Below are 13,356 nucleotides of genomic sequence, written 5' to 3'. Positions count from 1 at the left end.
AATAAAAGAGTGCAGTCTCCTGAGGAGAATATCATGGACTGCCCTACTCCTATAAAGTATTCCTCTTGTAGTGTTCCACTTCTGCTTAAGGTGCCAACATATATAATTAAGAACGTCTTTGTATTGTGTTTTTTCTGACAAGTCAAGTAATAATCATGGAATAATTACATTACTGGGTTCTGGAGAGTATTATAATAACACAAAGTCCAGAATATGAGACCAAGAGAGGGGACTAGTCCATGCTTTTGTGTCTTCTAGGCTGGATTACTGTAATTCCTTATTATCAGGCTGTCCCAACAAGTCTCTAAATACTGATCCATAATGCCGCAGCCCGAACACTGACAGGAACTGGCAAAAAAGATCATAACTTGTTCCCCCAGGGAGGCTCCCTGTAAAATCCTCCTCCTCACCTACAAAAGCCCTTAATGGTCAGGTATCATCATAATTTAAAGAGCTCATAGTCCCCTATTACCCCACTAGAACACTGCGTTCTCAAAAACAGGCTTACTAGTGGTTCCTACAGTGTCTAAACATAGAATGTGAGAGCAGAGCCTTCAGCTACCAGGCTCCTCTGCTGTGTATTATTATTATTATTAATGTAGGTTAATGATTAATTATGATTAATAATCTGATTAATATATAAGTAATGTCCGAATTTGTTCATTCATTTTCCTGCTGGTGTGCTGTTTGTTGTTGCCAATAAAGGAACTGTGAGCAAATTCAATCGGATAACAGCTATTTAGGCACGATAATCCTCTTGACTTCCCCCTGCGGTCTGACTCGGACGGAATGAATAACGTACCTGAGCTCATCCTTAGTCATAATTACAGTGGCTGCCTATTGGACGGGTGTGCATCGGCTCGCTCCATAAGCTGCTTCGTCGCCGCTCAGTTTGAGCAGAGGAGCCGGAGAAGAGCAGAGAGGAGGGGAGAGGAAGGAGCAGAGCTCGCTCCCGTGTGTGACCAGTTAGAGGAACACAGACTCGCTCTTCCGATGCAGTGTGCGTAAAAGGAGCGTTTTCGTTTTTACGCACGGGTAAAGGTTCTCACGATAAGTAGATTGTTATTTAAATTCCCACTTAAATACTTATACTGAATCCCTCATTGTGTAAGTTCCACGACAGTGACGTTTTCAAGTCACCATTCCGCAGACTACAGTTGTGTTCACTGTCATGTGAACGTACAGCGGTGACGCTTTCCGAAACTTTCGACAGTTGTCTCAGTATTTGGGGATCTTTAACTTTAACTTTGTTGTGTAATGACTTAAGTTTATATCCAGTGGTTTGGTGTGACTTTCGGTTTTACACAGCAAAATGGATCCTTTATTCAGTTCCACCGATGTGCCAAACTGGACCACGAGCTCCAACGTAACCAATAACGGGACAGTAGATCGGAACCAGTTTGTGCAGCCCGTCTGGAGCATCGTCCTCTGGGCCATTGCGTACAGTTGTATAGTTATTGTGTCCGTAGTAGGTAATGTCACAGTGATCTGGATTATTATGGCGCATAAACGCATGAGGACCGTCACCAACTATTTTCTGCTGAACCTGGCGTTTGCCGAAGCCTCCATGTCCGCCTTCAACACGGTGATCAACTTCACCTACGCCGTGCACAATGTGTGGTACTTCGGACTGGTCTACTGCCGCTTCCACAACTTCTTTCCAATCGCGGCTGTCTTTGCCAGCATCTACTCAATGACTGCCATCGCTCTGGACAGGTAAGCTGCGGCTTCTCGTGTGTATCTGTTGTAAAGGTACATGAGAAATGACAAAATCACTGGCACTGCAATGAAGTGTATTCTAAAACCTTTGGACCATCCAATCTAACCCGTCACATTTACTATAAAATTAGTGTCAAGGAATTTAAGCATTTCTTAAGAGCGCACAATAAAATCATTATTAATTGTTGATTGATCAATTATTTTTTGTCATTTTTCTCCTAAATCATCAATAGAAGAATACAAAAAGTGCCGTTGAATTCCCTATTTCCCACTCCGAAGTAATATTTTAGAAAAAACTGCAGAGAACTAAGAGGATTTTTGGCGAATCCTTAGTTCGCTAGAGGTAATGGGGAACAGGCTGTGATATGACTTTGCCTCCTTGGTTGAAAATTATTGAGGCTCTCTGCATGAAAAAGAAATTTAAAAACAAATCCAAAAATTATTAAGAAACGTATATTTTGTTTGTTTTTTTATAACTGTAAGTTCATGTAACAGTGCCCCCATATACTTGCAGTAATGTGGCGCTCTCTTTTCTCTGTCATCATCAGAGGAACCCCTCTTATATCCATATGTTGAGGGAAGATATGTGTAGCTCAGTGAGCGGAACAACCCACCAACGCAGTCGTGGTTAAAAAAAAAAGGAAAGAAAGAAAGAAAGAAAAGAAACAAAAAAGCCTTTGTACACACTGTAGGCTACAGTGTGGTAGGTTTTATCTTCTCATGCCATACTGTATACTGTAGTGACGCTGCTGAGAAAATATGGGGTTTGGGAGATTTATACCTCAGGACTCTCTTCCTCTCAGTGAACATTAATGTGTGTAGGAGCCCTATTCATCAATGGGAGGGCTCCTTATGACATTCAGGCTGAATTGAAATTAGATGCATAAAAAGCCCTGTCTGGTGGTTTTGTGTGTGTGTGTGTGTGTGTGTGTGTGTGTGTGTGTGTGTGTGTGTGTGTGTGTGTGTGTGTGTGTGTGTGTGTGTGTGTGTTTGTGAGTGTGTCTATGTGTGCATCCGTGTGTTTGACTCAGACCGCCGCATCCTACTGTAACTACACATAAAGCTGTATCCATCCCGCCTGCGGCTATCGCATCTGCACTGTACTTCCAGTTCTCAGGGGGTAAATGCTTGTAATTCCTCTGCATTTCCTCTCTTCCAGTAAGAGATTAATGAATTTGACCTTTTCTCATATTAGGTTAAGCCGTTACGGCTAGTGGAAGTGAGAATGAAATGAAGATAACAACGGGCCACACACGCCATATGCACTTAGTCTGCTCCTTCGTAGTTTGTCATTCAGCCCAATTTGCCATTCAGGAGGTGTAAAACTCCTGTTGTTTTCCTCTGACCCCTGTCCATGCTACACAAAGGTGTTATTAAAAACAGTGTAGAGAAGCATTAAATTTACACTGATGCCATCATAATTTTGTGGCCGTGGTAGGAAAAGCTATTTCTGAGTTTTTGAAAGTATCGAGGATAATAGTGTGTGTGTGTGTGTGTGTGTGGGTTACTGTCTTGCAGCTGATAAGACATTTTTCATCTCCATCTTTGCTGCAATCATTCCTGTGGTGCTCTTGCATTGAACCACCCGTAGATCACCTGTACAGTTGAGTGCTGATGCCAGTGTGCTGGGTCTGACGCTGATTGTACTGAGGTAATTGAGAAAAACACATTTTATAGAAATATACTGTATACCTCAGCGCTATCAACACTAATATGGTTCCTTTAGAAACAATATTTTGTATTATTTCTTATCCTTTTGGCATTCTGTTGATGAAAATGTTTTTCTATGAGTGACACTACTTGCTTATAATCCTTGATAAATGCACTGGAGGAAAGATTAAAATGGATGGAATAATAAAAGCTAAAAGTTTCTTTATGGTTTCAATAATTAAGACGGTAATTTCCCTTCAGTATTTGGGTGATTATGACGCATTGGCCTGAGGAGCCGGTTGCACTAGCTTTTCATTCTAAGCTCAAACTTAGTTATAGCCTAAGTTTTTTAAGAAGTGGAGATTTGCACTACATTCAAGCTGGTTAATTAGAGCTAAAAGCTAACATCATCGTGTAAGGCTAATAAGGAAAATGCTGATGTTTAGCAGTTAATGTTTATCATGTTAGCAGGATAGCAGTAAAAGTCTATGACCTAAAAAATGTTGACCTGATAATGGTCTATATGGAAAGTGAATGGATTACTAAAGCTGTTACAGTTTTTACTGGGGAGAATGTATGTCCTAAATGTAATGGCAGTCCATCCAGTGGTTTTTGAGACATTTCACTAAAACTATAAATATCAACCTCACGGCGGTGCTAGAGGAAAACTCAGAGGATCATCGAAGTAAGTAGGATTCACCATCTGGGGACCATGAACAGTTGTACAGAGCTTTCTGCATGTTTGGTCCATAGATGTTGAGATATTTAAAAGGATAAATCCAAATTCTTACAGGTTGGTGGCATTAGAAAACATCAGCGGATCACCAAAGTCATTAAGATTCATCTCCTGGGCCCCATGAACATCTGTGCCAAATGTTATGACAATCCTTCCAGTAGTTTTTTAAAATATTTCACACACAAAAAAAAGAAAAAAAAGAAAAAGAAAATCCATCATTTGTGATGCTCAAGGAAATATCAGGGGATCACCAAAGTCAACATCCTCTGCAGACCATGAATGTCTGTTTTAAATTTTAGTCCACGTCAATTTATACACCCGTTTGTAGAGATATTTTAGTTTGGAGCACAATGGTGCACCACTCATTTGACAGACCAACTTCGGCATCTATATTTATATTTTGCTCAAGCTCAAACATTTTCAACTGACGGGGATGTGTCTTTGCAACAGTTGGCACCAGGTAATTTTGTGTCCACTTTCCACTGAGTTTTTTATGCATTCACAGTGCCTCTAAAATTCACTTTGTATTCTGTCCTTTGTGTTGCTGGCCGTTATGTTACAGCTTGTGGTGCTGCAGTGACATTCTGTTTACAGTTTATGGCTTTTGATTGGATGAGGCTAAAGATGTTTCTTAGCCACTGATATACGCATTAATTCATTCTTTACAACCTAAAACGTTAATCCCGCACCTGAGAAAATGAAGTCATTTACAAACACACTCAGTGGTAGATTTATAGCTGGTGCAACCCCATCTAGGAATTTTTCCTGCAGTTTTGTGGGTCTCCTTAGGTGAACCACTTTCCTTTGGTTCACAGTCATGCAACTAAAATGAAATGTAATCCCAATGTGTGAATAACCTTATTTATATACAGAATATATTGCTCCTGCAATAGAATAGTCACCTATGGAGGATATTTCTAAGCCTTTTGCCAGGTGGATCCAGATATAGTCTCCAGCTCCCAGGGATTAGGGAGTATATAAAATGGATTGATGGATATTGTGTTATAGTGACAATGTATCAATGTGCTCAGTGCAGTGTGAAGGGTGTGACTGAAATTCATTGTCTCATTTAGATAATTTCTGTTCCATTTAGTTCCAGTCTTTTGTGTTTCTGCCACTAATAGCTGCTCTTGGTCCTTCGTACGAATCAATGATGATCACTTTCCCTTATGTTCAGTCTTTAGCAATGCTTGAACTGATCAATTCATAGTTTGCTTTGTGGAGAAAGTTTGAAATCACAGACGCTGATCATTCACAATGAGCTTGCTGGGCAGCATAAGTGTGCATTTTGAAGTGCCCATATGTGTAAAGCAACTCTCGATTAGGATGATTGGACATCAAATTAGCTTAATGGGATCTAATTTTGAAAAAAGCAATGTTTGGACCAACTAAAAGTTACTTGATGAAAAAGAGTTGACAGCACTGCTACTCAGTGCAACTAGAGGTCCCTCTCCCATATCAATCAATTTTCAGCGGTGAAATTATGGGGACCAGGAGATGAATATCCTGTAGTTTAATTGTAAGATTTTCATTAGTTTTCCTGCAGTGTGAAAAGGCAGCAACGTTCCTGGATAAGACAGTGACTTGTGATGTGCACGACCATCATGGTGACTCTGCTATTACACTGCAGATAAAAGTGACCCTTAAATGAAAATGACAGGGTAAAAATCAGCCAAAAAGGTAAATACTAATAATAATGAAAGAAAGAAAATATCAGATTATAGCTCTTCTGTGAAGATATTTCTGTGAAGCTAACATGCCAGCAGAATTGGTGGCTCCTGTTATTTTGTTTTGAAGGCGCTTTGGTGGAGTTTAAATGTGTAAAGGGTTGCAGTTTTGACAGTACATAAAAGTTATTGCAATGCATACAACTACTGACATTTGTCTGATTTTACAAATTCTAAAAAGACAGCACCAGTGAAACACACTGACATAATCACAGCTACAGAAAGCAGCTCCACACAGAGCCTGGCAGCATGCTGTGGAGAAGTCTGCTCAATATGACAGCAGGAAAAAAATACTCAGCAGACGATCAAAAAAGTCTAGCCCTAAAATTGAAACTTTCAAAAATAATAATCCTTAAGATTTTCATGAAACATTCCGACCCATGAGTACAAAGTAGCCATTACTACATTATTACATGAGTACTCGGTAGTTATTACTACATGATTACATTCATTTCAATCTCAACTACACACCTGTAAAGTTTTGTGACTGCATCTTCTATGGTTGTGTCGAGGTGACAAAATCTGTCCACAGACTGACAGACAGATGTATAACCAAAGTATTCAAAAGCGCCTCTGTCTCTGTTAGTTCCCGTCACAGTGGGTGTCTGCAGGACCACATTTTGCCATGGTGACACTCACACTGTCGCCACCCAACTCCATCAACACTTTGGGAAGGAATTTAAATGGTTCTTTCTGGTCCCTGGAGTGGCTAAAGTTTAAACTGTAGATCAGCCCAAGCAGGACTGCACACCCGTTTGCCACATCTCTCAGAGCCTGCAACTATACACAGGTGGATCTGTGGGCTCTGCCAATGTCATATAATGTAGATTTCCAAGACCAATTCTCTCCTTGCACCAGGATCAATATCCTAAAAATGAGAGAGAAACATTGTATTAATTATTATCTGTTTATGATTGACGATCACTTGTCAGACCATAGCAACACATACCCATAAACAATTTCCCAAAGCCCAAGGAGATGTCTCCACATGTCTTGTTTTGTCCAATCAACAATCTGAAACCCAAAGATGTTTACAATGAAAAAAAAACAGAAAAGCAGCAAATCCTCATTTTTGAAAAGTGGGAATAAAGCCATGTTTGTCATTTTTGTTCAAAAATGACTTGAATTATATTATAAAAATTATTGCCCAGTACTTTTGCCAATTTACTAATCCAATTAATCTCCGAATCTTTACAGGCCTAATTAGAACATTGGCAAACCTGAACTTGCATTGTCAGCTTTGGCTGAAAATTAACGACCAAAAAAGTGGGCAGGCTGATACACCAGTAAAATTCCCAGAATAGAAATTCAAAAGATATGTTTGTCCTGATTGAGAAACAGTAAAACCATTACATAGAGGACTGAGAAGTTCATTCTTACATTGTAAAATGTCCCAGGCAGTCCTGTCTTGGTCACAGTTCATTTTTTAAAAAGTATAATAATAACAAAAATAATAATACACGCTTTAAAAGGGGTCCTTTATTAGAAAATGGTACCCAAATTTCCATACCCACAGTAGCCTTAATAGGCTGTGACCCCTTGACACAGAATATGTTTTCGTTTTTAGAATATTTCACTTGAATATGAAAATTTGACTTTGAGGCCTGAATTATACATTATTAATTATTAGAATGCAAAGATTAGAAAAAAATTCAAAACACGAACATCTTTTTTTTTTTTTGCATAATCTTTTTTTTCTCGTTTCCTGCCTTAGTAATAATCTTGTGACCCCTTAGATTTGTGTTGCGCCCCCTTCTGGGGTTCCTGTCTGCCAAGTTGGGAACTCTGGGCAAGAATACACTTATTGTCAACTGGAATATCTGATTCTTTGGCTCCATCTCTATTGAAATGCATAAAAAATGCTGTAGATGGGGCAGACTGAAAGAAAAGTGGATACACCAAAAGGAAATTTTCAGTGTTTTGTAATTCTTGCAGTAGGCTGAGTGTCACACATTGATGATATATATTAGTGCTCAAAGATGGATTGCTCCTTCAAGGGCACTTCAGTGGTAGTTGTTTAGAGAATAAAGAGCGTTACTTATTCACCAAGGAAATCGCTCTGCAAGCTTTGTGACCAACGGCCTGCATCTCTCATTTCTGAGCTACTACACATTGCCCCTCACTCAACTGAGGAGCTAATTCAGTAACAGATCAAAGAATAACTGGCTGAGACTGGACCAGGTTAGTTGAACTTTCCCAGTGGTGGACAATTTATATCCACCTACTGTAGCTGAACAACGCAGCCAGCTTGTCCCAGTCAGACTAGGTCACTGCAGCAGATGACTTAATGCATGTCATATCAACAACAGCTTATGGTAGCCTCCTCTCCAGCTTTCTCACCTCCTTTCTCCAATTGCCACTTCCCCCTATCCCTCCTCCATCTGCTGTCCCCAGAGGGATCATTATGGGAAGTTGCCTGGCCTCTGCCACCATTCCCTGCTTCTTTCTGTGATTCATGCTCTGTGCATGAAAAGTGGTAAGAAGGTGTTTTCTAACTACAAAAGGATAATGTGACACAATAGAAGCAGCCAATAGGGTGTCATGGATGTGACAAAAAAGGACAATGTCGATGGGTACATACTGTAAATTCACCTCAGATCTTGCTGGCTTCGATTTCCTAATCATACCATGTAAATTTCTACTGTGAGTGAAAATTTCCTTTGTAGCTTTAAGGTTTTTCTCATTTAACCCTGACTGAAGCATTTCCCAAACCACAAGCACATTTATTTTATTTTGCTTGATATTATTTCATTTATTTACAGTTCTTACAAAACCACACCTATTCTATATCATGTTAAAGGAGCACTCCACGGATTTTAGACACTGAGTTCAGTCTCCCCGTCATGAGAAATACAACTCTGCGAAAACTGTTGGATGTGTCTTGTGGCACTAGACTTAGTTGTCCAAAGATTGATGGTTGTTTATTCATTTATCTATCACTGACCTTCACCTAGATCAATGTCAATGTGCTTGGGCTAGCTCAACAGCTAACTTGCATCCATAGTTCTGACACAACTCAAAACTGAATATTGCTACGAAGCATTAGTACATAGTAAAATTACAGCGAAAACAGGACAGAAAAGAAACAGATTGACAGAAAAGAAACTGATTGAATAACCCTGATGATGTCATCAGGGTTATTATGACATAAAACATGTAATGTAAAACAGTAAGAGTCGAAAGCCAGGCTACTAGCTCTGCAGGCTGTACTTAGGCACAAGTCTGCTTTGAGCTAAGTTCTAACACAAACATGCTAACATGTTCACAAAGACAATGCTAACAAGCAGATGTCAAGCAGTTATAATGTTCACTATGTTCATCATCTTCCTTTGGCATGTTAGCATGCTAACATTTGCTAATTGACAATAACCACGAGTACAGTTGAGGTTTATGTTGACAGTTGAAACATTTCGCTCTAAACCATATATGTGAAGCTCATCATGGCCTAGAGGAAAAGTAAAAAGATCCCCAGAGTCATTAGGAGTCTTCCTCTGTGGTTCAAGAATGTCAGTACAACATGTGATATTAATCCATCCAGTAGTTATTGAGATATTTCAGTGTGGACAAGAAAAAAAAGAATTGTAAACTCAAAATATGCAAACCAGCAAAAAAAAAAAAAAAAAAAAAATTCAAAAAATTCAAAAATGATTATATTTTTTTTTTTTTAATTTTTTTTTTTTAATAAGAGCTTCTGACACTTATCATCAACACACACTGGTCCTATGATATAGCAATGAAGAGTATGGACAACTGGTATCAGTAAACGCAAATATTCAGGGGTGTGGTCTTTAATGATTATGTATATATGAAGCATTTGGAGTTGTTCTACCCTGAGCTATGGAGGCAGCAAATACATCGCTTGTGAAGTCAGCACTACCAACATGAATTCAAGGAGACACGTTTAGTAAATAATGAATAATATAATTTTGCATCACCATACATGCTAAAATGAAACTGTATTAATGATGATACAACAAGTTTACTAACTGAAATGTCAAAATGCCTTGTGCCGTGAAACAGAAAGTTAAGTTTACTGGCAAAAACAGATTGGCAAGATAGTGACCTGTCCAGTATAATTAAAATAATATATGTAACAGAAGCAATTTCAATTCTAACATTCACATTATGCTTCTCAAGATGTAATAGTGTGGCATGACGATGAAATCGGTGTTTCAGAGATGCTTCAATAAATCCACCTCCATCAGAGTCAATGTCAGACATTTAGATGATTTTGAACAGCTGCCTCAGAGACATGCCACCTCAGAGTGAATAAACAACACTCCAATCAACACTTGTCATTTCCTGTCACTGAAAAATCTACTAGAGCTTGAGAAATGGCTTCAAGGCTGGATGTGCCTTGCTTAAGGGCACATCTTGGTGGCTGTTGTTATTACTGATGTGTTATCTTTCATCCAGTGTTCTTATTTAATCTTATTTTGGCTGGTTAAATACAGTTTTAATTGTTTATAAAAAATTAAGTCATAAGTATGGTGGCTCTGCTCAGTGTTCTGCAACTTAAAAAAAAAAAATGCAAATAGACACGTGCACCATTTTGAAAAAAAACCCTGCAAAGAGAAAAAAAACCCCAACCAAATACAGAAATGCTGCATGTCACACAGACGACAATGGAAATGGCTTATTAAGCAATTGTTTCCAGGGGACACTAAAAAGTGATGAACATACCAAGACACACGTGGGACACATTATTTGTTTCCATGGTTTGATGAGCATGAGGTCACTGAGATCAAATATCTGCCAATAATATTAATTATTCTTTTGTTTTAGTTAGATATTATTCGCGGTTAACCTAGTGAGTTCTTCATCTTTTTGTCATAATTATTAGTAGTAGTAGTTGTAGTATTGGTATAAGTATTGCTATTATTTTGCATCATTCACCAACACATACTGCATCTACCACTGGTTCAGGCTGACCTCAACAAGCAAGCCCATCTTCCACCACCAAGATCACTTCTTTCTGCACACATACACGCACACAAAGGCGGTGTGAGGTGATGCTGCGGTGAGCAGGTGGATATTGGTTTTGCACAGGACACAGGAGAGTATGCTGGTTATTAATGAGACAGAGGGCTGAAGAACTCCTATGTATGCATGTGGACAATAATAGAGACAAGTGACAATCCTTCAAATTACCCAACACACACAGAGAGAAAGAGAGAGAAATAGAGAGAGAGAGACCCCCAGGCTCTGCCACCTTCACCCAGCCTATCTCCTCCCAACAGCTGATGGAAGTTTTACATAACATTCTGCAAAACAACAACAGCCCCCCGAGAGACCAATAAACCAGAGGAAACAAAGTCATGATCAAATTACCAAAGTCTACTTTCAAATGCAATTTGAAAACAAAAAGAAACAAAAAAAGAAAAAATCAACGGCAGGCTTGAAGGCAGGCAATTTCATCTGTCGATTTAGCTGCTTCCTTCTTAATCACTTATTTCTCTTCAGGAAGCTATTGAAGCAGACTCATGGTGTTTATATCGAACCATTGCATTGCCATGTGGATAATTGGAGATGTATTTCACCCATACAATCTCGCACAGGCTGCCCATGCTGCCCGACGCTTTGTGAGAGGTATCCTATTCAGAGGAATCAAATATTTCCCACAGACAGATATTTGAAATCTAACATTTCAAAGGTTGTTTTTTAAAAGATGTAAAAATGAAAGGGAGGGGAACATAGGGAAGCAGAGCTCTGTGCCCACAAATCCATAAAAATGAAATACCTCTCAGCTGTAGCAGTGGCTAATGGCAAATTAAAATGCAGAGACTGGCTTTTTTATGTGAATAGAAGCAGTGGTCTTATTTAGTTACTCTGGATGACTTAGAGTATAGACAGTTCTCTATTCGCAGGCAGAAGAGTTAATCAAACTGAAACAAATAGGATGAAATATTGAAAATTGGAGTAATAGGGTTTGAATGTGCAAAGCAGACATCAGTTGCAAAGTGCTTGCAAATAATGCCTTGTATTTGTTACAGTTAAGGTAAAACTTTTATGACTGGCATTCAAATTGGGCTCCCACTGCTACCCTGACTAATTAGTAGCTGTTTTCATCTTTTTGAGCGTGACTCCATGTTAATTGATGGTGCATCCAACATTTTATATGCCAACACTTCAACATGTGGACAGAAGAAGCCAGGAATCGAACCGCCAACCCTGCGATTACCTCTTGAGACCCAGCTGCCACCATAACCACAGTTCCGTTAGGGTTGGGTTCAGATAGCGGGTTCCATTTTCTCCTCGTTCTTTCCTCTTAGGAGAGAGTATTGTGCAAAACTTTCAGGTAACATTAGAAGACTCTTTTTAGTCAGTGTTGATGTTCTTTGGTCAGTGTTGATGCAAATTAAATTACTGGCAGAAGATTAGATCAGCCAAAGCTGAAGAACATTTCCGAAGGGAAAGAAACATAACACCACTGTATGACTGTTAAGTTTTGTTTTTGTATTCTGTAAATGCTGTGTGAAGGCAACTGGACTTGCTAGCAGTTCTTGAAGACGTCTTCCCCCTTATCTGAAAGGCTTGTTCAGTTGTGGTCATGCCTTCGCATAGCACTTACAGAATACCATGACCTGGATGACGGAGAAACTTCAGAGACATGGTGTTTTTGGAGTTCACCAAACAACAGAGTGGTGACTCTTCTCTGGAGAAATAATGTAGGTGATTTAGACTAAATCACCCAGTTAAATTTTTATAATTATTTTAAAGCAGTTGTTTGACCTTTTGGGAAATTCGCTGGTTGCCTGGCAGGAACAAATTGTCCAGCACATAACCCCCAATCAAATGGTTAGTGTCGTTTTTTACACTTTGGTTTTTGTAGAGATAAATCAAACAATATATAACATCTTAATCAGTGATCTTCAGAGGAGTGTGAAGAGGAGTTTCCTTTGGACTGAGCCTGTTTCCCCATTTTCAGTCTTTATGCTAAGCTAAACTAGTCTGCAGCTGCCGACTTTAGCTTCATATTTACTACACAGGGATAAGAGTGGTATCAAGCTTCTGATTTAATCTGCAGTGTTTGTGGCTTCTCAGCCAACATTAGTTGATTCATGGCCTAAATTGAATCTTTGAGGTTTATTTATTTATAACTAAAGTTGCCTGTAAATATTAAAATCTAAATCTCATTAGATTCACCAACATATTTGAAAAGATTCAGATTTGATAAGCAGATTGGTACTGTATTTGGATTTTATCAAATTCAATTCAATCGAACCCCAACCCTGGTTTCAATCAACACACATTTTGCAGTTGTTGTCATATGCAAAGTAGTTGCACATGAGCATAAATTTAGTAGGAAATAAAGTTATAGTTCTGACTTTCCTTAAGTAAATTTCTTGTCCGAATAACATCTCTCTAAATGACATTATATTCCATGTGTAGCCCTGTTGAGAGTCTTTTATCGTTCATAATAAACAGAAGTCTTCAATCAGGAAAGGTTAAGTGCACATTTTAATGACTAAACTTCTGCTGTTCTCTGGTCTGGTGTCAGGGATGCAATCAATCAGTACAGTG

General features: G+C 38.9%; 1 protein-coding gene across 1 annotated transcript in view; it reads left to right on the top strand.

Annotated features, from left to right (window-relative positions):
- Nucleotides 1–911: 911 nt before the first annotated feature.
- The window catches only part of tacr1a (tachykinin receptor 1a), a 30,939-nt gene continuing 18,494 nt past the window's right edge, over nucleotides 912–13,356 (top strand). Inside the window, exon 1 of the mRNA XM_040155623.1 lies at nucleotides 912–1,716. Coding sequence (XP_040011557.1) covers nucleotides 1,313–1,716 — 404 coding nt within the window. The 5' untranslated portion in view covers nucleotides 912–1,312. The remainder of the gene's footprint in view (nucleotides 1,717–13,356) is intronic.

Source organism: Xiphias gladius, chromosome 19 (genome assembly GCF_016859285.1).
Source record: "Xiphias gladius isolate SHS-SW01 ecotype Sanya breed wild chromosome 19, ASM1685928v1, whole genome shotgun sequence".
In the NCBI taxonomy this organism is placed as follows: domain Eukaryota; kingdom Metazoa; phylum Chordata; class Actinopteri; order Istiophoriformes; family Xiphiidae; genus Xiphias; species Xiphias gladius.
Note: the sequence above shows the minus strand (reverse complement) of the source record. Positions and strands in the feature narration are given on the sequence as shown.